General features: G+C 44.3%; 1 protein-coding gene across 1 annotated transcript in view; it reads right to left on the reverse strand.

The window, feature by feature from the left end:
- The window catches only part of TMEFF2 (transmembrane protein with EGF like and two follistatin like domains 2), a 138,132-nt gene that overhangs the window by 12,777 nt on the left and 99,679 nt on the right, over positions 1-25,676 (reverse strand). Inside the window, exons 6-7 of the mRNA XM_068407940.1 lie at positions 21,757-21,905; positions 20,532-20,591 (exon numbers count right to left, since the gene is read on the reverse strand). Of these exons, the coding sequence (XP_068264041.1) occupies positions 20,532-20,591; positions 21,757-21,905 (209 nt within the window). The remainder of the gene's footprint in view (positions 1-20,531; positions 20,592-21,756; positions 21,906-25,676) is intronic.

The raw sequence follows: 25,676 nt of genomic DNA on the forward strand, positions 1-25,676 counted from the left end.
ATCTCTGGACAAATGTAATTCCTGCCACATTTCTCACAATGCTTCCCCTTTTTATGTTAAAAAGAAATCCACCCTCACCCTCCAGATCAACTGTATTCAGAAACCTTTTTCTTGAAACATTCTTCTGATAGAAAACGTCACTTTGATAAGCCAACATCTTTTGCATTTCTGCAACATTTTTTGCATCTTTAGCCTAACACGACATTTCATATTGTTCACATCTTTTGTTGGTGCCAGAACATGACATGATAGCCTATCATATAAGATATACTAGTCAAAACAGATTAGTTTCAAATGCATTGAGGCCAGATGCTACTTTGTGTAGACTGAAACAGCTTATCATCTTGCCTACTAGAAGAGTCTCCCAGTTGAACACTTGCTCTCCAACCTTCCTGCGGATGGCAGGGAGATGCCAAGACAATAAGCTATTTTGCTGGGGTAAGAAATTGGATCCTGGAAAGTTATCCAGTGTGACTAATCACCCATTCAGTGATCTTGCTTTTGCTGATGGATTATCTTCTGAAATGTTAAATAAATTGTTTAAAGCTATCTTGTCTAAATTCCTTAATATCTATGACTGTTCCTCTCCTCCATTAACAAGCAGTGGAAGAATTATTTCAAATATATTTTGTATTCTTTTTATTTTAATTTCTGATTTAGCTATGCCTTTACTTCAAATTTTTTGGAAGCTGAGTGTGCACCACTAGGATTCTCAGGTAAATATCTCAAGCGAAGGCTGAAATTCAAAAGCTGAAACAGTCTGCCTGGCTGGAGGACCCAACTCTGCAAGTGATGAGAACAACGCAGCCAGACTCTTCTCCGGGCAGCCCTCACCGGCCTCCAGCTCCCATATGAGCTAGTGTGGAGCTTCTGTCACACAACTGAACATGTGGAGTAGCTCTGCTGACGAACAGATAAATCCGTTAGTGCCCTTGATGAGGATTATATGAAGTACTGCCTGGAGTGCCCAGAAAATTCTTTCCAGACATAAGTTCTTGCGATCCACTTTGGAGAAATTAGATAAAAATCTAGGCAAAAATAGGAATCTTATGTCCAAAAATTGACTGCCAGGCACTTAACAATCAGTTCTGCAGGGCTGATAATTCTGTCGTTCTTTACATTTGAATCAGTGAGACTTTCTAGGTGATTTCAGGCGAGCAAAGTAGAGGGTCACAGCTTGTAAATTCACGTTAGCATTTTCACTGGTGTACAGCATGCAATGTTGGAGCTCATGGAAATAACAACTGCCCATATGAGAAAATATTGGCTCATGTACAGTGTTAATACCTTGTGTACAGTCATCACTGGACTGAGGGAGGTACTGCAAATATATATAATACATGCATGTATTTCATCAAATAAGGGATGGGATGCTGAACGATGTGCAATGAAAGCTATTTTGACACCTATCTCATTGGAAACAGTGCTTAAGGAGAATTGACTTACATAATAATTTAATCTTTTAGTACTGCTGAGGTCAGTCAAATTTGCAGCCAAAAGCTCTCGCTGATATTGAGGTAGTGACTCCTTACACATCACATTTTCAGAGGATTTATGAAGGGGGAAAGCGATTCTTGGGTCAAACGTATGTCCTTAACCTTCTCAACCCCTTTTGGAGACACCTGCGCTCCTTTTACCTCCTCGGCAGCTCTCCCAAAGATATGCTGCAGAGCATAGCATTGGGAACTTGCTTAACAAAGCTCTTCTGCTCTGCATGGTAGAGACTTGGTGTGGCAATTCTTACTTGAAATCAAAATAAAGGTCCACAGAGTATCAACCTGCGGAGCAAAGGCAGAGGATGACCTGAGTTTTGTGGAAGAGCTTCAGTGATTGACTAGGGGTGGGAATCTGAATCCTGTGGATGACCCTAGGGACAGTCTCTGCTACTCATCTGCAGTCTTCACAGAGCCAGCAACTGCTGCTCTTTTGGGGAAAGAGGGAGCTTCTTCAGCCCAGCAATGTTTGCAGCCTCTGCAGAGGTTTGAAGGTCCCTCTGCAGAGTCAAGAGGAATGGGGTGGTAATGGTGTTGCTCCCTCTGAAAGTAAAGAATTGCTTTAGCAGGTTTCCTGGTACTTCCCCCTCTCTAAGAGCATCTAACAAGAATTGAAGTCCCACAGCAACTTATGAGGATGAAGTCCTTAAGCAGGCTTCCTGCTTACTCGTAATGAAGAAACACGCTGATAAATCCCAGCTCAGACCCGGCTCTGATGAGAGAAAAGAGATTTCTCCCAAGTCTTTGCTCAACAGCTCCAGACACCCTGCCCTTGACAAAGCTGCCAACAGCCACGCTGCTGTCCACCACCACAGCCATACCTCGTCATTAACGGCTGCTCAGATCTGACCTATTAATTATCTTGACACAGTATGTTCCCTTCTTTTAAAACCTTGTTCTTGATCTTACGAATATAGAGCATCTCTTTATGATGAAGAAAATGTGCACAAGCAACTCGCCTGAAAATCACTGTTTGGGTGGGCGTTGGAGTGAGAATTCAGAAGGAAGTGCCTGCTGCCGCTCAAGTGGGAGCTCACCAGCCCACCCTCCCTGAGAGCTAGTGGCAAGTGAGACACCAAATGTCAGCTGACAACGTCTGGCACCACTATGCTGCAGCCCTAGCCTGAATTCATCCTGCAGCCACTCCAAGTACGAATTTCAAGCTAGTCTTTTGACATAAACTGCACAAAAAATATCATCCCCATATTAGCTACTTTACCAAGAGGAAAAAAAGAAATGGAACTTTGTGAATTAAATTACATTCGCTTCTTTTCTCAGGCACAGAATAGGCTTGCTCAACACAGTAATTTATTAATTTTAAATGCCCCTATGCAAATGAGTTCCCTGGAATATGATAACATCCACTTCCCTTTTTAAAAATAATCTAGTGCTTTTTGTATTTGAGATGATGGCAAGATGTCCTAGTGTACTTGGAAAAAAAATATTGTGCTCTGTCTTTTGCAGCAATGTATTGTAATTATTCAGCCTGCTGCCATAATTAATAATAGAAACCAATGAATTAAGACACTAATAATCCCCAGATGTTCAAATGGAGAAGAAAATACTTCCAGCTTGTCAGCATATATATGTGGGCTATGCTATATATGTTAAAGCTATCTCTGAACTTTGGAGATTGAGAAGTACTTTTATTTACATCATCTGTGAATGTATCTTCCTTATTTGAAAAGACTGCTTGAAATTAGGCGACTTGTTCATCATTTTCCTGTACATAAAAAGACCATTTGTCTACTGAAAACTGATAACCTTATCTTTTTAACTCTCATTTGTTTTTTCAGTGGCCACAGTCCAACGGTACTCACTGGCTAGGCACAGATGCCTCACCCTGGAGACTGCACAGACCCCTAGCAGCCGAGGCCCCTACACACACGAGTAGGTGCTACCAGGTAGCTACTGCAATACAAGGCGCAATACAACCCCCAAACAGCACAACAATACAAGTGCACGCTAGCAACCACTGCTCAGACATCTGAATAGGAACACCTGGCAATATTAGCCAAGCTGAAAGAGAAAAGAGAGAAATGCCACGTGGGCTAATGTGTTGCTCCAAACCAGCATTTTCTCAGTGTTCAGGTGCTCACATTAGACGCGGCTCCTCCCTGGGGTGACAGTTTCAGTCAGGAGGTAAAGCAGGCTGTTGTCTCACCTTGACTGACCTCCTCTGCTTCCCCCCACCACATTTCACCCACCAACCCTCACCGAGGCTGTGGGTAAAAGCAGTGCTCACTGCTGTTTAAAGCAGAGGCCTCCACACTTGATCTGAGGCCATCAGGAGGGGATGCACTGACCTCTTCCTTCAGCACCTTCACGGAGTGGTTCATCGCTGCGTGCGAATGGCACCTGCTTGCTTTCCAGTCCAGTAAACTAGAAAGGTCTTCAGCTCCCCGTATTGTCCCTGTGTTAGCTGCCACCAAGTCACCTCTCAATACTTCTGTGGATAAACTGCACAGCCGGAGCTCTTTAAGACCACCACCACAGGGGCCTGTCTCGTGGCCTGTGATCATTTCTGTGGATATGATTTAATGACGTGGGGCAGTATTGTGGATTTATCAAAGCCCTGGGTGAAGGGGCCCTTACAGTTTGTGCTTCCTTCTTTTGTGCCAGGATTGCATAAATCTGCGTTAACCCCATTCCTAGAATAGATTAAATCCCTCTTTGTGCTAACTCAGCTAGCCTTTGTTTTTGGCATGCCGCTGACGTTCCCTTTGCTCAGATCCCCCTGTCTAAGAGAGACACCACCAGCCCCGTGGGAGCGGCTCCCTCCCCCTTCAGAAACCAGCCGTGTCAAGGAATAAAGTCATAGTTTTTCTCCTTGCGCATGATCTCCTTAGGCAGCTCATGACAGAGTCCTTAGAGGATGAGTTAACCTTATTATTATTATTGTAATTCTGTGATGAAAAAAAGCTGATGTCAGTTTAGAGATTTGTGAGGTTCCCTCCAATTAGCCTGCGTGCCGGAAGGCAGAGGGGAGAATGCTGTATCCATCACACGCAGCACAGCACGAGCGGAGCGGGTGTCACCCCTCTGTGAGAAATTCCTCCCAACAGCTCGGCTGACAGCTCGCTTTCCTTCCCATCCACCTCTCCTCGAGCTACCCATCAGTGCCAATGCTGGAGGTGGTCAAAAATGGACAGTGGGAACCTGACCAAGACTCCTCTCTATGTCCTCCCCTCTGAAAAAGCATATCTGAGAGCCTCAATTTACTCTTTAACATCAGGTTAAACAGAGATGGAACTCCCATCCCAGTATGAGGATGCTAGCAGCAGAAGATGATGCTTCAAATTACCAAACTGTGGCTCCTTCAGAGGAAGCAGGCACGGATCCACAGAACGAAGCAGAGGGTGGCTATGAGGGATGCTGACATAGGAAGCATCTCTATGTTCAGCGCTATCTTCTGGGGCACAGGAGCCAGCCCACCGTCCCTACTGCACAGCCCCGTGCAGCATGTACAAACACATGCCTAGCAGCAAAACCAAACAGCAGCTATTCACAGCCCACCCTGGTCTAACACGCATGGACACAGCAGTATTGGTTAACTTAGTTAAGTGCTGATAAAGGAACAAAACTCCCCGAACTTGCCTGAGTGGTGTCCTGCTGTTTCTGCTTTGTGTACTGCTATGCAATTTCTCTATCAAAGCAGCCTTGCTAGTGCAGCACTGGGAGAGTGGCTTATTTATATGTACATGCGGCTATATGACATTTCCAAATGCCATACATTTGCATATGAAGGTTCCACTTTTCTTCCCCCCTCTTCGAGTAAACAGTCTGCTGCGACTCCAAAGCAGTGCTCGCACTCAATCGGACCTTTCTGCAAACCATCCTCCTTAAGAAGCTTAAAAACCCCGGAAACATCTTATTTTCATACCTTGGCACCCTCGGCTATCTATAGTGTCTATGGGCAGGTCTTTTGATTTATAGCTGTACCTTCGATACCAAAACCAGAGCGTGGAGAGCAAAACTGCAAGACCTTAAGATTTCATATGAAATGGCTCCAGATAATCTGTAATACAAATCAATATTTGCAAATAGGCCTCAGACATATGATGGAAGCTTGTGGTCATCCTAAAAAAAGGCTGTGGGTCATAGCTATGAAGACGGTATTGATTTTTGTCACTGGTCTTTCACTTGAAAACAAGAGCAGGAGCTTGTTGCAAGAGCTGCTGGGGAGCTCCGAAAGTGCAAACCTAACACAAAACCACCACCTTATGTAACGCCAGGAAAGCCAAGTGGACATTATATATTCAGCTTTCTTGTCAAAGAAAGATAAGGCTGAAGCAGATGGAATGTGGGCAAAGTTTCAACCTGAATACATTGCCTTCTAAAAACCAGCAGTGCTAGGAAAACATCCCCATTTTCTGGCACAAGGCAGCCGAACACGTTACCTGCACGTAAAAGAGCCGCCTGATGCGTGGCCTCAAGGTATGCGTTACGGAGGAGCTGAAAGAGCTTCCCATTGGCAACGGGTGTATGGAAAAAAAGAGGCTCGACACCTCTCACATAGCACCTAGTGTGACTAGTATGAATTATATACAATACACAGATTGAGCCCCGTCCTCGTACCCATTTGTGCTGGGAGTGTAAGCTGAAGGAAGAGGCCTTTCGGCGTCACCGGGTGGCGTGGGAGTGCTGATGGCATGCAGAGCGCGTGGCAGAGTCACCACACATCAGCTGTCTTCCTCTCCCGTAGCTCAGCTCTGCTCCATGGCTGCGAACAGACCTCCTCCTCATCCCTGCTACCCCGTGGGTGGGCAAACGTCGAGGTGAGGACGAGCCACTCCCTCGAGCCCCTGCTCCACCTGCTGTTGGGGGACTGCGACAGGTGCTTCCCGACTGTGACAACAGGCACAGACACCCCCGGGAGTCACCTTTAACCACCACTGCGGTCTTAGCTTATGGAGTTTCACCCATCTGCTGCTGCGTTTCTAAAGGACTTCATCCTCCTCCCCTGCCGACTGGTAGATAGCATCAAATATGACAAATGGGATGAGGTGCCAGAAAGCTGATAAATACTTTTGATATGGCCCTAAAAATAGCGCAGGGATATTTGTACCCTTCTGACACTTTTCCAAGAGTAGATGGATATGCATGACCTAAGTTTTAAGACAAGTGTCAAGAATATTGATGTGTGGAAGGAGCAAGATCGTTTTGCTGGCACTGCCCCAGGGGACAGTCACGTGACTAATGATGTCTCCCAGCCATGGGTGTGCGGGGAGGGGGCTTGGGAGGGCTGAGTTGTCGCTGCCCATCCAGAGAACGAGGATTCTGGTTGCCAGTGCAGCTCTGCCCACCTAGGACGTACCTTTTCCTCCGTGGGGATGGTGAAATGGGAGAAACGGCACGCAAGTGCTCTCAGTGCCCAGTGGGACTCTGGCTGGCTGGCACATGGCTCACACTAGGGCAGGCTGTGGCCGGCTGCAACTGCTGTACGGCTCTGAAGGGCTGTACCTTTCCATGTCTGTGTGGAGATGCACTTATCATCTGTGTTCACCTCATCCGAATCAGAGGAACACCCACATCTTATGTAACACGAAGCTGCCTTTTCCAACAGGCCTCACCCTGTCTCTTCAGCCATGCGAGTGGCTTTTACTGGCAGAAAGATTGGGCAGGCGATCAATGAGACAAAACAGGAGCTTCATTTTGAGAAACTGCTGCAAATAAAAGTGCACCCTCACCCAATTACCAGGCTGTCCCCTAATTTCCAAGAGGAACTCCGGGTCTGAATGGATTATTTTCTGTGGAGATCAATGGACGGCAAGAAACAGTATTTGAAAAGGTCTCCGACTTACATTCAGGCCTGCCAGCATGACGCTATGAGAATTTACTTTTTGGTTGCACACTTCAAACAAACTAAAAAAAATTACAACTGAAAGCAAGTATGAATGGCAAAACTGTCAGACAGGTTTGAGAGGAGGCACGGAGATGGTAAGGCTACCCAGGTACGTGAGAGCGTGGACAAGTAGGTCAGGGACATCATTTTGGCCACAAGACATTTCCTTCAATCCTTTTGACAACCTGAAGGTTTCACAGCCCTAGTTTTGCGCTAACTTTATATTCAGTTTTGATTACTAAAAGCGGTCTTTTTTTTTTTCTTTTTTTTTTTTTTCTGGAGGAGTATGACACCCATTTGGCTCCCATCCCTCCTTTCTTTTTTTCCAAGGTAGCATCTGTGCTTGTAAAAACATACCGCCCGAGAGAATTCATCCAGGAAACTGAAGAAAGAGCGCAGAATTTGGGGGAAGTGTGTGCAAGAAAATAGGGGACTGAAATAAAAATACATAACTCCTATATATGGTATTTTGAATGCTTCTTGAATCACGTGCCTGGCAAATCCCTTGTGCAGATCTTGGTTATTTTAGTTACCAGAACATGACCCTGAATGGCCTGTGACTACTCAAGAGATATGCCCATTGTTGGCTAAAAGCATCGTTGCAGCCACGCTTTTCACTGCTTTTGTTCAGGCTGTTCAGAAAAGTAAATACATTTTATTGACATGTTGCAAAACTGTGATCACTCCTCTGTAGAAAGCAAAGCACCTCACTTGCGGAGGGAGGAATCCTGCTCAGTTTGCCTCTATTTTTACTCACCTGTCTCCCCTGAGTGCTGCATTGTAAAACTGTGATGGTAATGGGTCCACACAGTTTACAACTTTGCTTTCTGTATCTGCCTAGCTCTATTGTTAAAATCTTTTGTGGCTGCTCAGAGGATGGGTTTTCAGCAGACTATGAGTTAGAAATTCCTACTCTGTAATCAGGAGTTCAATATGTTTCCTTTCCCATGCCTGAAGCTGGAAAGATAACCCTTACTGTTCCCCATTTTAAGTGTAGTTATGGTAAAACAACATAAAATGCCACTGCAGCAAAACCTGGTATATTCTTTCACCTAATTTACCAAAGATACACTTTTTTTCCCATCTCTCATGAAACTGTACAATGGCAGGACAAAGCCAAAACCTTTGCCTGTTCTTGGTTTTGCAACAAAAGGGTCCAATCTCGCCGTACAAATTTAAGCTTTTTGTCTATTACTCAAATGCCAAAGGTCTGTCAGGCAATAACTGGTCTCTGAGATGCAGAGAGGAGACCACCCAACGCTGCAGAACATACTTGGTGCCTATCAGTAGCCTCAGGAGCTGCAAGGGACCCCTCCAGGGCGCACATCGCACTGAAGACACCGTTACAGAGCCGTCACCTCTCCTTGTGTGATGACTGCGAACTTCCAGAAGCACAATGTCCATGAAGTGACTCCTCCATGGGCCCAGCTCAGGCTCTGCCTCCTGAAATAAGCCAACTGCAGACGGGCTCTGCTTGCCTTGTGATGTCCATCTCCCATCAAACCCTTCTCTTCAGACCCCGTGGCTGCCCCCGCCTCTACATATCGATGTGTTTTCGTGTGACCGAACACAATGCGAGCGCAGAGCTTGCCCTGCTATTTCTTTCCATACAGAGCAGAATAGCGTCTCTACACCACAGAGGTCCTGAGATTCATCACTGGTCACACAGCCCATTTCGAGGCACAGCCAGAAGAGTCTATTAAGAACATCTTTTTTATAAACGAATACCTGCATTTACTATTTTTATATGCCCGCACCCATTATCATTATTGTCTTACAGAAGCGCCACAGAAGTGAGCTGTAGCAATGGCATTCATGTAAATAAAGGGTTTGGTGTTTTATCTCAGCACTCACTCCTAGAGCTAATACTCAAAGTGGGAGAAGCTGAATGGAAAAGAAAGGGCAATTTCGGGAAATGGAAAACTTACTAAGAACTAGAATGAATGAAAAAGCCGTACAGAGAAATCACGAAGCCATTAAACTCAATGGCCATTCTCTCACTAGCTTCAGCAAGGCCAGAATTTACCTACTGCCTCTTTAAATCTTACTCAGTCTTATAACAGTATTTTAAACCAAACAGCTGACATCCTTCTGACCAGCCAGGGCCCTTTAAATCACTGAAATGCAGGCTGGAAAAAAATCCGCAGTGCCAGATGTGTCTAAAAACAGTCACAGCTCTCGTTGAGGCAATCTGCAGAGGAAAATGTTTAGCATATATTATGCCTGACAAAACACTAATAGTTTATCAGTTTTGATATTGTAGACTAATAACAAGCCCTTCCATGGCTACTTCGTTTGCAGAGCCCAGAGACAGGCTAGACTTACGCTACTTGATTTTAGAACAGTGTTTTTTATTTAATCCTTTCCCATCCTAGCTAGATGGAAGTACATTTCCATTATTAAATGAAATAGTAAATGAAATACCCCGGGAAGGGGGTGTTTTTGATGTACACCTGACACAGCTTTAAACCATAGACAAAATAAAAGAGGGAGATTAAAACCATAAGGAGGGTTTTAATTTTTTTTCTCCTCCTGAAAAATACTTTGCCATTATGTAATGCTGCCTAAAAGGGCTAAGGCTGGTGACAGCAGCGGTAGGCAAAGCAGTGCTTTGCGATCCAGTGCTGATAACACTCTGAAATGCACTGCCACTGGTTCTGCCACAGCACATTTCATTTACAGCTGTTGTATTTACGGGAAGGGAGTTTCACGCTAACTTAATGCTCATGGGTACATGGTAAAATGACAGCGCAAGTGTGTAAGAAGTCATCTTGCTAAGCATGTAAACGCTGTGTTTCAAACCCGAGTGTTTAAGAGGGCTTCCACTTGCTTGGTGGTACAGATGTGCGCCTCAAACTGCCGAGGCTGGGTTTCTCCCAGATGCAGAGAAATGCTTCTATGGAAAGAAGCAGTGAAGATGGCATAGCTGATATTCAAAATGCTGAGGCTCCCACAGCATTTCCTACTGCCTATAAACCGTTTCCATTTTCCTTAAGTAACAAATTCCTGTCACTAGTGGTTTCAGCGTCTCACATGCTAAATGTTAAGAAATACAAAAAGAATAGGTACGTCGCATTGCTCGAACAATCAGTGCAAGACACGGGGTTTAGCGGATGTATTAAATGAAAATAAATGGAACCATCAGCAAAGCAAAAATGGTGCAGCAAGATATTTGTCTGCCTTTGCTTTGTTTACTCAAATCTATTAAACTAGGTAAAAACTGCTACTTGTCTCCATGTAGTCTAATTCTGAAGGTCTCTTAAAAATAAATACACCTGCTCCTTCTTTTCTTCCCCAACCGTACTTCTTTTCATTCTACCAGATGCATTTATATCTCCTGAGTGTAGGTGAAAGTCTTTGTTATCTTAAGGCTCAGGTTACCATTTCACGTGTCTAAATGATCAAATTATCTCGTGTTTGTATTGTAATTTGACATGATACTCCTTCTAGAAAAGATCATGTTTCAGTCAGTTCTAAGGAGCAACTTTCCTTACTATACAACTTATTTATTACAACTGTCATATGCTTTCATCTCCTGATATTTTGATATCTAACATTTCACAAAGAATGCCAAAACATCTCATGAAGCAAAATTCTGAAGAAATTCCATTCTATTAATATTTCAAAATCATTTCTCTTTTGCATTTCAGACTAGATTGAACACAAACATTTAAATGTTGATCTTTCTTGAAAACAGATATTCTAGCATCTTATTATAACTTTAACTCTCAAATCCTTGGGAAGGCTCTCTAATTCCTAACAGCAGATTTACAGAAACTAGGCCTAAAATAGAGCTGCTAGGCATAAAAATACACCGTGGTACTCCTTAATATCCATTAACTAATTCAAACCAGTGTCGTGGATGGCAAACAGCTGCTGTGCACCATCTCGAACAGCATCCTTCAAGGACGACTCTTGAGCTAATCAAAGCTCCTGGAGCCCAGAGGAAGGGTGGAACCAAGGGTGAGCGAAATTCCTCCCCAAATCCAGACAACAGGATTAATTTTCCCAGCCCATTCCTTGGGGAAGATTGACAGGGTTTTGTCTCAAATACTTATTTTTTTTACTTTCCTTTCTTGTAGGGGAGGCAGGCGGGCTGAGAAGGGAAAGAAGATGCTATAAAGAGGGCAATGCCTTCACCAAGACGTCAAAAGGCCAAAGACAGTTCGCATCTACCATCCTGGCATGTGGATGAAGTGCTAGGAGTTACAGACCGACACCTAAAACCGCACCAGAGCTGACACAGGGTGAAAGCCAGCCTTCATGGAAGAGTATACGAAGAGTCACGTGTGTCACCACCCCGCATCACAGTGCATCTCAGACTGTACCTACATGCTTTCATTGGTCCTACAGAAGAACCAGGCTGCATGGTTTTTCTAGACCCCAAAGGGAGAAGAATCTAAGCTTCCCTGTGACTTCTGATACAAGGTGGGCCGTCTGCAGTAAATTTAAGTACCGATCTGCAAAAGCCACTTCGTGGCCGGACTCTTCCTGCATTGTTAGATGGAATTAATATAGAGCCCTGTTATTTAATGCTGGTATATCTCAAAGGAGGGGTCTGCAAGTGGGGGGTATCTCATCTAAGAAGTGGCAAAGATACAGTATTAACTAGGTGCCACAATGTGATTTAGTCAGGTATAAAATGACCTTTTTTTGATAATCGTAAATCCTTTCACAACGGCAGAGCCTGCATGCTCTGCGGGGTCAAAGATTATGGTGCACATTCCATATCTTCAAGGCAGCTGAACAGTGGTTGTAGATCATGTTGCTGGATCTTCATTTCCATAAACCTCTGAAAACAAAGGCTGGCGAAAACAAATTCTGGGAGTGGCTTTAACTAGAGCATAACAACTAGCATGACTGCGAACCAGGGAAGTGTTTTTCCGAGGGTCCCTTCCTGCATTCACTTGTTCTGGGTATCCCTTGCCATTAGAGGTCCTATTTAAAAAGAAGGTACGCGGTTAAAGACAACTTGAGAAATCAGGCACAGTTCAAGCTGTGTTGAGTTTTAGGGATCACATTTTCATGCGTAGGCAGGAAAGCGTCTTTTTTTTTCTGCAAACTCTCCCACCCTTTGAGCTTATTCATTCTTCTGATCAAAGCACAGATACTGAGCAGAGGACAAAAAGATCAGCGGGTACTGAAAGGCTCAGATTTGCTCAGGAAGATGGATTTCTATGCTCCAAATAGACAAAACATATGTAAATGATACATGATGTGTTTATGGACTGGGACGTAAATGGAAGAATCTGTAGGAACGCCTACATGAGGCGTCTACATCAGGTCTGCTCATCTCTATTGCACGTACAATTTCTCTTTTTATCCATAACCTTTAACAGAACAAAATGTTCCACTGCTTACATGACACTATAAGGGAAAAAACAACCAGTAAGGTACACAGTCTTGGGGGAGCAGAAGTGGGAGCCAGTGTTGGGAGCAAGCTTTATGAATTTCGCATAGTTCTGATGCAAACCCCAGATAGAAAAATATACTTGCATTACAGACTCCACCTTCACCCTAAATCTTGACACCTGAGTTCATTTCTAGGACTTGAATATTTCAGGGATGCTGCCAACAGTGAACACAGCCTGGTCTGACTTTGTATTTTGAGGCTGCCCATGCCAATATCGGTGTTACAAGTTGGTACTTGCTTCTCCTGTTTATTTCCTACAGATCAAATTCTTAGCCTGGACATAGCGAATTTTCAGGCTACGAGCTTCTATGCAAATCAAATCGCTTTCTTTATAATGTTCACTCACAACATTACTGGCTTTGTTTATTATGGGAAGAAAGCACAAATGAATTCTGCAACTTTTGATTCACATTCATTAGTGACTAAATTAAGGGCTAAGCTTTAAAGGCACAAATGGAAATGCTCTTTTTCCTTGAGCTACATCAGTCTAGGTAAAGCGATGTCTAGCAGTTCACCTGAGACCTAATTTAAGTTTTAATGCTAACAATTATAGGTTCCATGAACATGACACTGGAAAATTGTAAGTAATGAAAAGGCACGATTTCTCTCATTATAAAATCACAAAAAAACAGAAATAAAAAAAAAAACCAAGGTACACTTTACCAAGCTTAGCATATGCGATTCGAAGTTAAAGGAGAACTCTCATAAAAAGTGAGGTATTCTCTTGAGGCTGGCAGATTAAATGAGCAATATTTCTCTCTCCCTATCACTTGTTTTTAAAATCTCCATAAGCCTGTTTTCACTTTCCGTGCTCCTCAGGAAAAGACTGTTAGGAGTATGTGCTGTTAAACCGCATGGCGCAGCGCTCTGGAGTGCTGCAGCTTCCTTCCTGGCATGGGACTTGTTTGTGAGGCTCCTACGTGACCTCTACACCTCAGCGTGTAGACATAGATTTTAGTAAGATGGAGCCTAGCAGGATCTAAAGATACATTTGAGAATGTTCTGTAGAAGAAAACCATTTAGGGCAGCTTGTGCTGCAGTGGCCACCACTAGACAATTGCATTAATGCCCTGTTTTTTCATATTTTAGAACTACAGCATCTGGTCTTCCTGATGACACAGAAAAATGCTGGAGTGGGACTTTCTGCATGCCACCTTTTGAAAAGCAGGAGCTGAATTACAAAAAGAAGCATCTGCAATTTTTCATTAAAAAAAATCACCCAGGACAATTGAAGGTTGGGGGGCCAAGTGAGTAGTTGGGACTGACACTGTTGGCTACTCAGACTTTAGTTCAGAAGTAGTTAGTAAGGTTTATTAACCTACCAGGTGGCCTCTATCTCTACTTTTCAAATTTCCTTCTGGACATCAACACCAGCAAAGGAGCTGCAAGGCAGTGGAAGGGCTGCAGATCACCGTGCTATCAGAATATGGTGATCTCTCTCTCGCCTTTGAAAATCACTCAGAACCCCAGAACAGGAATAGTTTTCTTATCTGTGTTTTATAGTATTGCATAAATTAAACTAAGCTACACACAGTTATTATTCACGAGTAAATGCTATACTACTTTCCGCAATGGTAAATTTGAGCTTGATTTTGGAAACCTCCAGGTTACACACAACGAGGTGAGACATTTCCTCTGTTCTGCTTTTTGAAAGCTTTTCTATTGGGAGTACCTGGATTAGGTAAGCAAAACGAGACCAAAATGCCTTCTCCACCTGCCTTTATTAGGAAATTATTTTATAAGTGGAGACGGGCTCTATTCTTCCATCATCTTGAGTTTACGTGCCCCAGACTTAAGCTATTTGTAGACATCTACATTTCTCAATGATCAGACATCTTACAGGACGTGCACAAACGCAGGGCATGGTATGGTCACATCTCCTGGTGGGAGATGCCCTCATTGCTCTCCTTAAGTCACAGGCCAAAAAACCCTAAATTGTACAGCCTGAAATTCAATCTATACTGGTTTTTCTCCTTTGTTTTGCAGAGCTCATCTGCTGCATTTCGTGGGCTTTCACTGTGCGTAAAACTTACGTACGTTTTCACAGAACTTTGCACTTGTAAATGCAACTAACAACTGCAGCAACATTTAAAAGCTTCTCCCTTTTTAAGAAATGTATCAATTGTATTATTCTTGTACCCCCAAACGCCAGGCGCGTGCGTGCCTATGTGTGTGAGCGCAGGCGGAGGCTGCAGCTAGACAGCATCCACGCTGCCACACAGCTGTCAAAATATGAAAATGTGGGCTTTTTTCCATTTTTAAGTGATTTGATGGAAAAGCAGGAACGCTTCCTAAATAATCTATTTGTTTAGCGTGACAACCTCTGACTTGGAGCCTGCGGAATCGAAAGCCAAGCAAATCTGCATATGCAAGGACACAATTTCCCCAGCATTTTTACAGAGCTGCAGATGAGAAATGGTTTCTCTCTAGCTGTGATGGACGTGCGGTGCTCAGCTCTATGTCCCACTTGCTAATTCCATTAAGAAGAAAGGAAAGCCTGGTTCACAAAGGCAGGGCAAAACTGCATGATAGTTTATAACCCATAGCTAAGCTCTGGGGCTTTATTATCCTTGATCAGTTTAGGAAATGGCTGACATGGTAGTAGACACCAAATTTAATTTAAAGGGACGATGTCAAGTGGTTTACACTCAAAACTTAACCTACTCTGAAAATGTTATAATCTGGAGAAGGAATCCAGTCTGAAGTTCTCATATTTTATTCCTGGGGGGAACAAAAAAAAGAATAGTCACTCTACAGAAATCCAGCGCTGCTGTTCTGATTCCTGGCCTCTCTCCAGGTCTATTACAGACAATGAAGACGGCCGTGGCTCAATTCGGCAGGCTCTGTATTGAGTCTGTGAAGAAAGGGATGCATCACACCCCAGTGCTTCTCACATGTGCTCTGTCAGTGCACCGCTGCCAGCTCTCCACATTTTCTTTGATAGGCACGGCTTGTTCTCCCGTTCAAAGGGATTAGAAGTTAACGATGCAGAGTGGCAGGTTTTGGTAGAGTTTTAGGATAGCTTTCTTTTCTCAAACATAAATATTATGTTGTATTCATTTTGGAGTTCAAGGCTCTTGGACTTTTGAAGAGACTCTTTGAAGAGTCCAAGACTCTTCTTTATCCTTGGAGACGGGAATCTGTGGTGGCTCCCGTAGCCTTCATCCCACAGCCCTGGCCCTGCCAAGGGAAGATGATGTGTTGACACAGATGGATTTTGCCCTTTTTGGTGGAGCATTCAGTTTGCTTGGGCAACACAGCCATCTGCCGGATTACTCGCCCGAGCACCTCCGGCAGTGCCAGGAAGGCCCCAGTGCCAGAAAGCAGTCTGAAAAAGATCCAAGACTGTCACGTAGATTTGAAATCCCATGGGAAACCAGAGAGGAGAGCTGGGAACAGAGCAGCCATGAGCAGACACGCAGCATTTTGTGCTTGTTAGCGTTTCCCAGGCACAGCAACAGCATCAGCAAGAGAGGCCACGGCACTGCCTGCAGGAGAGTCCCCGGACTAGCCAAGACGGCAGAAGGCACCACCTGAGGCTGCTGCCAAGGAAGGGTTTACCGCCATTGAGGAACCCAAAAATATGGCTCAAACTGACCACTTGCAGATGTGCATTTTTCACCAAAGGAGACTTGGGGCTGAAAATGCCTTCTTCCCCTTTCCATCAGCTTTGCTGCGCTGCTGGCGTTTGGCTGCTGAGACTTGATCTAATCAACGCTCATATAGGGAGGTTTGTCTGGGCTGGAAGATGATAGGTCTATCAAATTTGTCAGTGTCTTCGCTGACAATTTTCATGAATATATAACATTGAAATATGGCTCATCCATACTGACTTATTCTTTATAGTGCTCAAAACAGCTTGAAAAAAATCTCTGTCATTTGATAATGAGAAAGGATAAAATCAGTTAGGGGGATAACTGCTAATATCCAGATCTTAAGAAGGGAATATAAATATTGAAGAATAAAAATAAACAGGCAAATGAATAAACAAGATGAAAACTCCTTGACTGCCTAGACTCGGAATGCAAAAATGCCACCGAAACAGCCAACTTCTTTTCAGATATAATGGGGAAATTCAAGAAAACATCAATCACAGGACTTTCAGCTCAGGCACTACATTCCAAAACATACATTACACTTAAAATGTTTAAAAATGCTCTTTCATGGAAATTGCAAGATAAAGTGTATTTCTATTGGATTTGAGGGAAAAATCCCACCCATTCCTTTATTGACTAAAACCAAATCTTATTTCAAAAACTTGATCAGCAGTCTGCCACTTGTTGAAAAGAGTGAAAATCCTCCCAAGTGTGATAAACACTTTGGGGTTTCAGAAAAACAAGAGGCCAGAACTGCATGGAGACACAAACACACAGGCGTACAGACGCTGTGCTGACACGTACCGCACAGGCAGCCGTGGCAAGAGTGGACTGGTGAACCTGGAGAGGTGACACTGTCAGAGAAGGGCCACCTACGGCTCGCTCTCCCCACATTGCTTTGCTGAAAAAGGGGACACTGCTTTTTGGGTGTCTCTGACATTAGTCACGCATTTCCAATACTAGAGTAAATCTTGTCTGTGTAAAGTAAGAGCCCTTAACAAACGAGGGCGATGTAAACCTAATGCAAAGATTTATGCTCCGAAGGAATAAGCACTCTCGGTTTTGCAAACTGAAAGATTTGTGCGCTATTTGCAAGGATCAACGGGTTTGAAAGAACAAGAGGGAGCAAAGACACGGATTGAACAGACAGTTTGAGTAGTTCAATATGAAAAAAATCAGCTGGGTGTTGGGACTTGTGGTTGTTCGCAAAGCTGCTGCCTTCCTGGAACCCCACGTTGAGCGTGCGGGGGTGTTTATGGAAAAACCCACACCACTCAGCTACCACAGGCTCTGCAAAGAGCGTTTGGCACTGCTGCATTAGCATAATTGACAACATCAATTATGCCCATTGCTATTTTCTCCCCGGGAAAGTCAGTCCATACGAGTCAGTGTTTTTAAAAGCATGTAGTGCCCATGGTCTCGGCGATTTTTAGTGCCATTAAATGGTAAGAGAACAAAGGCATTCTCCGGAAAGGAGCAGGCTCAGGGACACGGCTGAGGAACTGCTGCCTTTTCACACAAAACTCCTCATGGTCAGGGCAGCATGTCCCTTCTGAAGAGATACAAAGGTGGGAAAAAAAGTAGCACATACCATGTTCCTATAATAGCCAGAATCAAATGTTTCTGCACTTGAAAGAACATGAGGACAGCATGGACCTTCCTGTCTGACAAATGTTGAAGCCTGAAAGTTTACCAAGCCTCAGTTTTAGACTTCTGTCTTCCTTTTGACCAACTATTTCCAAAAGGCTGGACTTGTCACAGCTTTTTCATACAGTGGTCCCTAGAGTCTCCTGCCAGGGTTACGCTACAAACATTTGGGGACACTGGAGGCATGTGGATTACCCTGCATGAACTTGCAACTTCCACCCCACATGCTGTCACTGTATGTAAAAATGAAAAATTTAAGCAAGAAGAAGAGTTAGGTGCATAAAAAGAAGACGCATCATCAGCTGGTGCAAGCAACCATGGTTCACATTAAATCAATGGCTGGTACCTGATGAGACCCCCCTGGGGGCATAGCTGCTGCCCTTGAGAAGCCCATTGGGATCGGAGCCATACCAGGAGCCTCAAGGAGCTGCTTGCTAAGGTGCAATGACCGTGCCTTTCTGTGCCAAACAGGTACCTACTGGACCTCACTGCTGATTCAGGATGTCTCCATCCCTCCTTCAGTTCCAGAGGAGTGAGGTGCCCTGTCTCCCCACCACAGGTCCCCGTCACCTCTCACTGGACCATCTGTTCCTGCACTCCTTCCGAGCTCTCGGCTCTCAGAGACCATCTCCACTACAGACCCACTCCTCCGTGCCGTAGCTCTGCCCTCCTCCCTGCCCAGTAACTCAGTTTCCTCCTGTGTTCCCTGCTCGACTCCCAGCCCCTGACAATGCTTTGCTGCAATCAACTTTCTTCTATCTACCATGTCTCCTTTCAAGCGCGGGATGAAATACCAACTCTCTCCTAAGCAAGAGAGCTTCCTCCTGCCCGCTTAGGCTGAAGGTGCTCCTCTTCCTCCATGACCTGTGACTTGGCTTTCTCTTGTCATTCCTGTGATCTCCTCCTCCCTAATCATCAAGCTGCCTTTCCTCCCTTTTTGTTACAGCTCACGTTGCTTCATGCTTAAATGTGCTGTCTCCTCTCTACGTGATGTGGGTCACTGCCACCCTAAAGCTAAACCACCAGACAGTAGCACAGTAGGACAGGTTGCACAACATTTAGAAAGGGGCTGCAGGCTTTCATTTTGACTTGGGGATGCCAGTGCTCTCCCCAGTTCTCCAGCAAGGAAGGTAAAGGATTTAACACAACAGTATTACTTACCTTCATTTCTAACTTAAAATAAATCACTTTGGCCTACTTGGCCGTGTCTCTTGCTCACCACACAATACAACCACAGCCCTTCCAGCCTTTTAAGAAAACTGACTGCAGTCTCCCAGAAAAAAGCTGAAAGTAGTCCAGGGTTTGGGGAAAAGAGACTGAAGACTTTTCTGTCTTTGCATGACTCTCTCTTCACCCATGGAAGGGCTCCTTGGCAGTAGGAAATATCTGGACCACGGTTCATCTTTGATCTTTTGGAAATTGATCCTAGAATCCACTTTCCACAGAAATTTCTATCCTTGGTGCTTCGTGCTGCAGCCACCCCCGAGACGTCGCACTCCTCTGCCACACCGAGCCATCATTTATTCATAGCTCTATGTTTTAATCATCACACACCATTTTTAAGTAGGAACAGAACAATCATTTGGAGTGGCTGGGTACCCTATTAACGGTGGGACACTGCACACAAAGGGCCCTCACAAGAGATGACCAGCAGAATCAACTAATGCCAGGGGACTCTCCCAGCAAGAAATGTTAAGACCTGTGAACCCATCAGCTGGATTTCGCCTAAGCCATGCCTAAGCTGCTCAGGTAAACCCAGCGATCTGCACCTACTCTCTCTAAATACCTACTTTCAAAACACAAAAATATCGCAACCTTAAGCAATGAATGCACCACCTGACCCATTTTCACAATACCTCCCCAAAGGCCTGAATTCTCAGTGCGAGCCGTGAATATCTGCATGCACGTGTGCGCGCACACACACATTCAATTTCTAAATCAATCCTCCCAGGCGAAGGGTGTAAAAAATGTCTCCCAAACCTCACTAGTATTTACATGTTTTTAATTTCAGATGCCATATAAGGCTATTCAGCCATTATGTTTTACTGTAGCTTCTAAAGAAATTAAAACCATTTATCACTTTAAAAAAAGCATTTTAAGAACCTTATTAACTTCATAGTCAAACACAGACAGGTAATATCATCTATTATGGCAACATGTCATGGTATCACATCTGTGCTACGCTCTGGATTTTCACTTTCTTAAACCTGACAAAAATATGCATAATCTAGTGCACTGATTCAATAATTTTCAATCACATCTGCTAATTCTGGCAAATAGTTTACAACATTTATTTCCACTGTCAGAACACATGTTTAATAGCCAGAATATCTGTACATTGACAAAAATGGAAGACGACCATTTGTTAAGAAGAGTAGTTTCCAGCAAAAGAAAGAGTAATGTGAAGACAGTGTTTTCATAAAGTAAACCAAGAAAACCATACTAGAAGATGAGGATACCTCACCTTAGCAAACAGAGGAGGAAAGTGACTTACACAGCTCCTGCAAATTGTGATTCTCACAGAATAGGAACCGTACCTGCGTAATCTGTTCTTGCGTAATGCCCATCTTCTGATTTTGTAGTCGTTGTAGTATTATCTGTGTGAAAAGAAATATGTTGAATTGCCTGGGGAGCCTGTACTTGATACAGACTATGCCCCAGCCGCCAGTGCCCAGGCAAACGTAGCTTCGCTTGCATGCACAGCATTGCTGCTGGCTGCGAGGCTCCCCTGGGCCTGCCAGGTGAGAACGGCAGGATCCAGCTTTTTGGAATGAAACATGAAACATCTTCCATTAAGGAAACACATTTTTTGCTAACAATATGTGGTAACAGATTGCAGCTGGGATAAATATATCAGTATGAAGCAGGGGTTGTCATTTCTGCTCTATTTGAAGTAATTGGGGAGTTTTAATCTGTACCCTGAAATGAACTGCCACATAGGGTCGTTATAAAGAGATAGAATAAACTAGAATGTGTTTAACACACCTGCATAGTACAGCCTTGTAAGTCGATGTACTGAGGATTTATAGGTCAGAAGCTAAGGGGAAAAAAGCTATTAAGAGTCTGAGCAGCAGTAGGCACTTTATTTACGGGAGCTATTTAAAGGCAAATTTTCTTCATTTTTATTTTAGAACAAAATAGAGTTTTTAAAGTCAACTCAAGGGTTATAGGTGTTGTAATGAGCTGGGCAGGGAGAGCTTGGCACTCATGGAGAAACACCGTGAGTCTTGAGCTGCTATTGGCAAAATTTCCTTCCAGGCAGCTTTGGCATCTCTTGGGCCCAGCGCAGGTCACATGAGAAACAAGCACAGCACTGTGTTTGGGAGCACATCTTTAGCCTCCAGAGATTGCTTCGCGATGCTCCTGTTAAGGGAGCAACAGAGGATCCATCCTGGGTGGCAAAATGTATCTGAGGAATTCTCCTGCTGCCCTGCTCCAATCCTACCCAGAGGGCAGAGCTCTGGGCAAGCTGCTCTGGCAAAACCCAGGTGCCTGATTTCGCCTCCAGCGCAGGGTTGGACAGTCCCCGGGTGCTGCGGGCAGGGTGCGGGAAGGGTTACGCACACCACTCCTCGCACCTCGCTTGGCATCTGTACCGCAGAGGGTCTGCCCCCTCCCGCAGCCTGCGCTGTACCAGATAAATTGCAACAGTCTGAGGGAAATGTAAGAAGTGCCAAAGAAACCAGCCCCTGTTCTTTTTTTTTTTTCCCCTCAACAAAAATTGAAAACATTCTTTGAAATGAATTTTGTTATGAGAGTTACCTTGACATCGACCCAAAGACATGACTTCAATTTTCTCCTGTTTCTGGCATGATGCCTCTTTGATTTGACATGCATTATCATAAGATTTCCCATCGGAAGCACAAAGAGGATTGAAGTTGGTTTGAGAACAGTCAATGTTGCACACACACCTGAAAAGATACAGAAAAGAGAAAAAAGAAGAGGCTAATATGAGAACATTTTTTCATGACATCATAAATACATCTCAGAAATAAACGTGTTTGTATTTTCCTGACTGCACAATGCAAATCAACAGAATAAAAGTGGAAAGTTCTCTCAAGAGGTCATTTGTATTTCTGGATGGAAATGAAATGCAGGGAGAGGGAAGACACAGAAGAGAAAAGCAAGAAAAAGAAAGAGAAAAAAGAGTGTTATACACGGAAAACTACGCCACAGCATTACCACTTGTAATTTCTTGTACATCAAAGAACAGCCAAGCAGATATGCAGATAATCCAAGCTGCTGCACACTCTTGCAATTAAAGCAGCAACAAAATTCAGCTCTGTTGAGCTGCTGCCCATCGTACGTAATGCTGCGTAAGTGTGGTTTTATATTGATTTATGATTTACTTCTGATAACAATTACAGCACCTATAGGCACCCTGATCATCATAAAAGATGTGATGCTGAAGCCTCATCTCCCCATACTGGGATAAAACCACCTGCCAAGACTGAGACTGACACTCGCGATGGGACTGGACGCTGCTCTGTGCCTCGGGGTGGTGGGATCTCCCCTGGCTCCTGGACGCAGTGGGCCTACGCAGTACTAAAAGCAGGGGAATGCTGTTTTTAGGGGAGACTTTGTGAACGAGCATTTTCTGAAGCATTTGAATAACTCAGCAACCAAAAAGCCTTACCCAGATGTCACCCAGGAAGGTCAGTGCCCACTCCCGACCCAGCAACGTGCTCTGGGCAGGGAGAAGGGTCTCACAGCTGAGAGCAGAACGTGGGCAAGTGCAGGCAGGGCAGCAGTGGCCCCATCCTCGGGAAGCTTAGGGGCATCTCCAGAGCCACAACGACCTAGCTCACGAGCTCCTGGGCTGCCCTGAGTTGTGAACCAAAGCACAGTGGGGGATTCACTTCAAAAGTCTGGTCTGGATCTGAACTAACACATGAACGTGGACACGTCCTGACCCCAGCAAGCCTCGCCATTGCTCAGAAGATGGAGAAGCCTAATTACTTCACCAACAGTAGGCTGCACCTTTTTTCTTTAGGTTCCTCCTATTTCATTATCATTAGCAATGTTGGACACCCTTGGGCATCGTCAAGGGAAAGGCACGCTAATCTTCCGTCCCCCCAGCTGTGCCATGCAACAGACAGCTCAGCCTCAACAATGCTTACAGTAACACCGATGCGATCCTGCTTGGGGACGAAGCCAGAGGTCTAACCTGGCAGCTGCTTCAGCTCTTCTGCGCACGTAATTGTGTACATGCTGCTATCTAAACTCTTCCAGGCTCCTCCTCACAATTAAGGCAAGGTAATGCGACCGATGCTCTATCTCCAGCCCACTGGTTGCGCTGAACCTCACAACACCAACTTCACAGCTCTCCCTTTGGAAAGTTAGGTAATGGAAATGTCAGCCTCTAGCCTTGCTGCTTGATTTAAGAAAGTGTTTAAAAGTCAGTTCACCTCCCATTCACAGCAGACATCTGGACACCTTCAACGACTGGAAGTGTAGAGGGATATATGCAAGAGAAAAACTTTGGTGGAAAGGGGACGCATAGGAAATTAGACAGTGTGGGTCAGCCTTCTCCATCACCCCCTTTGGCCCTGGCCTCTGCAAACGTGCCCAGGGTGATGAAAATCAGTGGAACCAGTACTCATCTTTTAGGCTTTCTTTACATCGGGTAGATCTATTTTCCCCAAATGTTCACAAAATACAGAAAACTTCAGTTCAGAAACATGCCGAAGGTGAAAAGCTCTGGTTATAAATTAAATTACATGATTTCATAACTAGTGGAAGAAAAGAGTCTGGCTCCCTGTGTAACAATTTCCCCACACTAATGAACACACAGAATATAAGAAAAAAATCCAGTCAATTTCCTAAGAACCTCCTTATCAGCGGAATAAGAATGTTCTGCTCCACTGAAATATTAACCGGCGTCATTTCTTCCCACAGTCGTTTCCAACTTCCCACCTTAGTCAAACTCACTTCATTAGGAAACATTTACTGCTCAAGTAATAGTAATTCTTTCCACATAGCTCCACCATTTGCATTTCAGATGGGACACAATCAGCCATATGCTCCTTTTTGGTAACAAAACAGCTCAGAAACAGCTTCACTTCTCTACGTTTTGCTACAAAAAATGAGCGTAGGTTAATATATATTACGTCTCAAGTCAAAGGAAAATTAAGTCAATGAGAAAATTAAAACAAAAGGGTGCTCTTTAGGTGAAAACTAAGCAACTTTGGATGTAATTTCAGGAATGCCTAGGGGTCGCAGGAACCTATGCTCAGAGTTAGGCACTTAAGAGACGTATTTTTAAAGGTGTTTAGATGCTCAAAGATGCATGCAAACACTTTGTGTGGGACTTCTGAAATCTCGGAGACCTATCTCCCACTGATTTCAAAGACCATTTCAGAGCCCATCAGGCGTTTATTTGCATCTTTTGATACCTTCCAAAAAACAAAGTTCCAAAATGACTTTTCTGACCTCCTTCAGTAACAGTGAGAAGAGAGCCAAGATTTTTCTCAACTTCATTCTAAAAATCTTAGCTGCGAGACCAGCCTTTCTTTCCAAGCAAGATCTCTGTAGCCGCACGCTGCACTAAGAGGACGCATCATACAAGCACCATGAACCACACGCTACTTGTGCTGATGTCAGATTGCTCATGGGTGAGGAGAGCAGAAAGGGACAACCTCAGGATGACACTACATGCTCCAGTCTTATAGAATCTCCTGTGTGAAGTATGATTTTCAGGGTTGACTAGATGGGCAGTAAAAAACCACCACAATAAACTTGTCACCTTGATCTTGCTGCAAGGATCTGTGCATCATCCAACCCTCGCACAGTTTTCCGCGGACAGCTTCTAGCTTGCATCTGCAGTTTCGTACAGCTTTTGCATTTATATACTCAAATCCTACTTTAAGGTTGCACAATTAAGTCAGCATCAAATATATGTCAGGAAATGCTAAAGGTAGGATTGCACAGGAAGATTAATGTACGCGGGTTGCTGACTCTGTTTAATTTATAGTGTTCTCTTATCAGGGAAAATGACAGTATATTCAAACATGTTTTTTCAAACTAGAGGAACAAGCAGCCTGCCATTTCAACCATGCCCCCAAAGTCCACAAGAGTAAATTACACAGAAAAAGGTGGAGCATTTACTCCAAACATGCATGCCCAGGCACACGCGGCCACAGAGCATACATCATCCTTAAGCAGGGTCCACTGGCGATGTAATAAACACAAAATGAACGGCATTTGACGTGTTTGATTAAACGAAATCCTACAGCCATAGGTAAAGGTGCCTTCATTTCTTGAAGCATTATAAAATGCAGAAGTGGGACTGTCTCCTATTAAACAAACAGAACCAAACTGTGACATCCCCACTTGGACCCAAGGGCGTGTATTAGGTGAGAGTCCTAATGCTGGCCAAGACTTCAGATCCCGTGGAACACAGGAATCCCCTACCCCAAACAGAGACTTGTCCCAACACTTGTCATGCCCAGAAATCCCATCCTGCTCCTAGCTAGCACCCAGTGCCAGCACTTCCCCTCTCACACTCAACCTGCAACCCGGCCATGTCCAAGCTCTGCCCTGTCACCTTCTCGTTCTTTCACAAGTGACACTATTGGAGCGGCTTCATCTCTTTTGGTTGTTGGCTGTACTGGTCCCGGGGTCCCCCCAGGTCCCCCTGCCTCTGTGGGGCTGGAAGCACACATCCCACTGCTATGGGACTG

This window comes from Nyctibius grandis, chromosome 9 (assembly GCF_013368605.1).
Source record: "Nyctibius grandis isolate bNycGra1 chromosome 9, bNycGra1.pri, whole genome shotgun sequence".
Taxonomy (NCBI): Eukaryota; Metazoa; Chordata; class Aves; order Nyctibiiformes; family Nyctibiidae; genus Nyctibius; species Nyctibius grandis.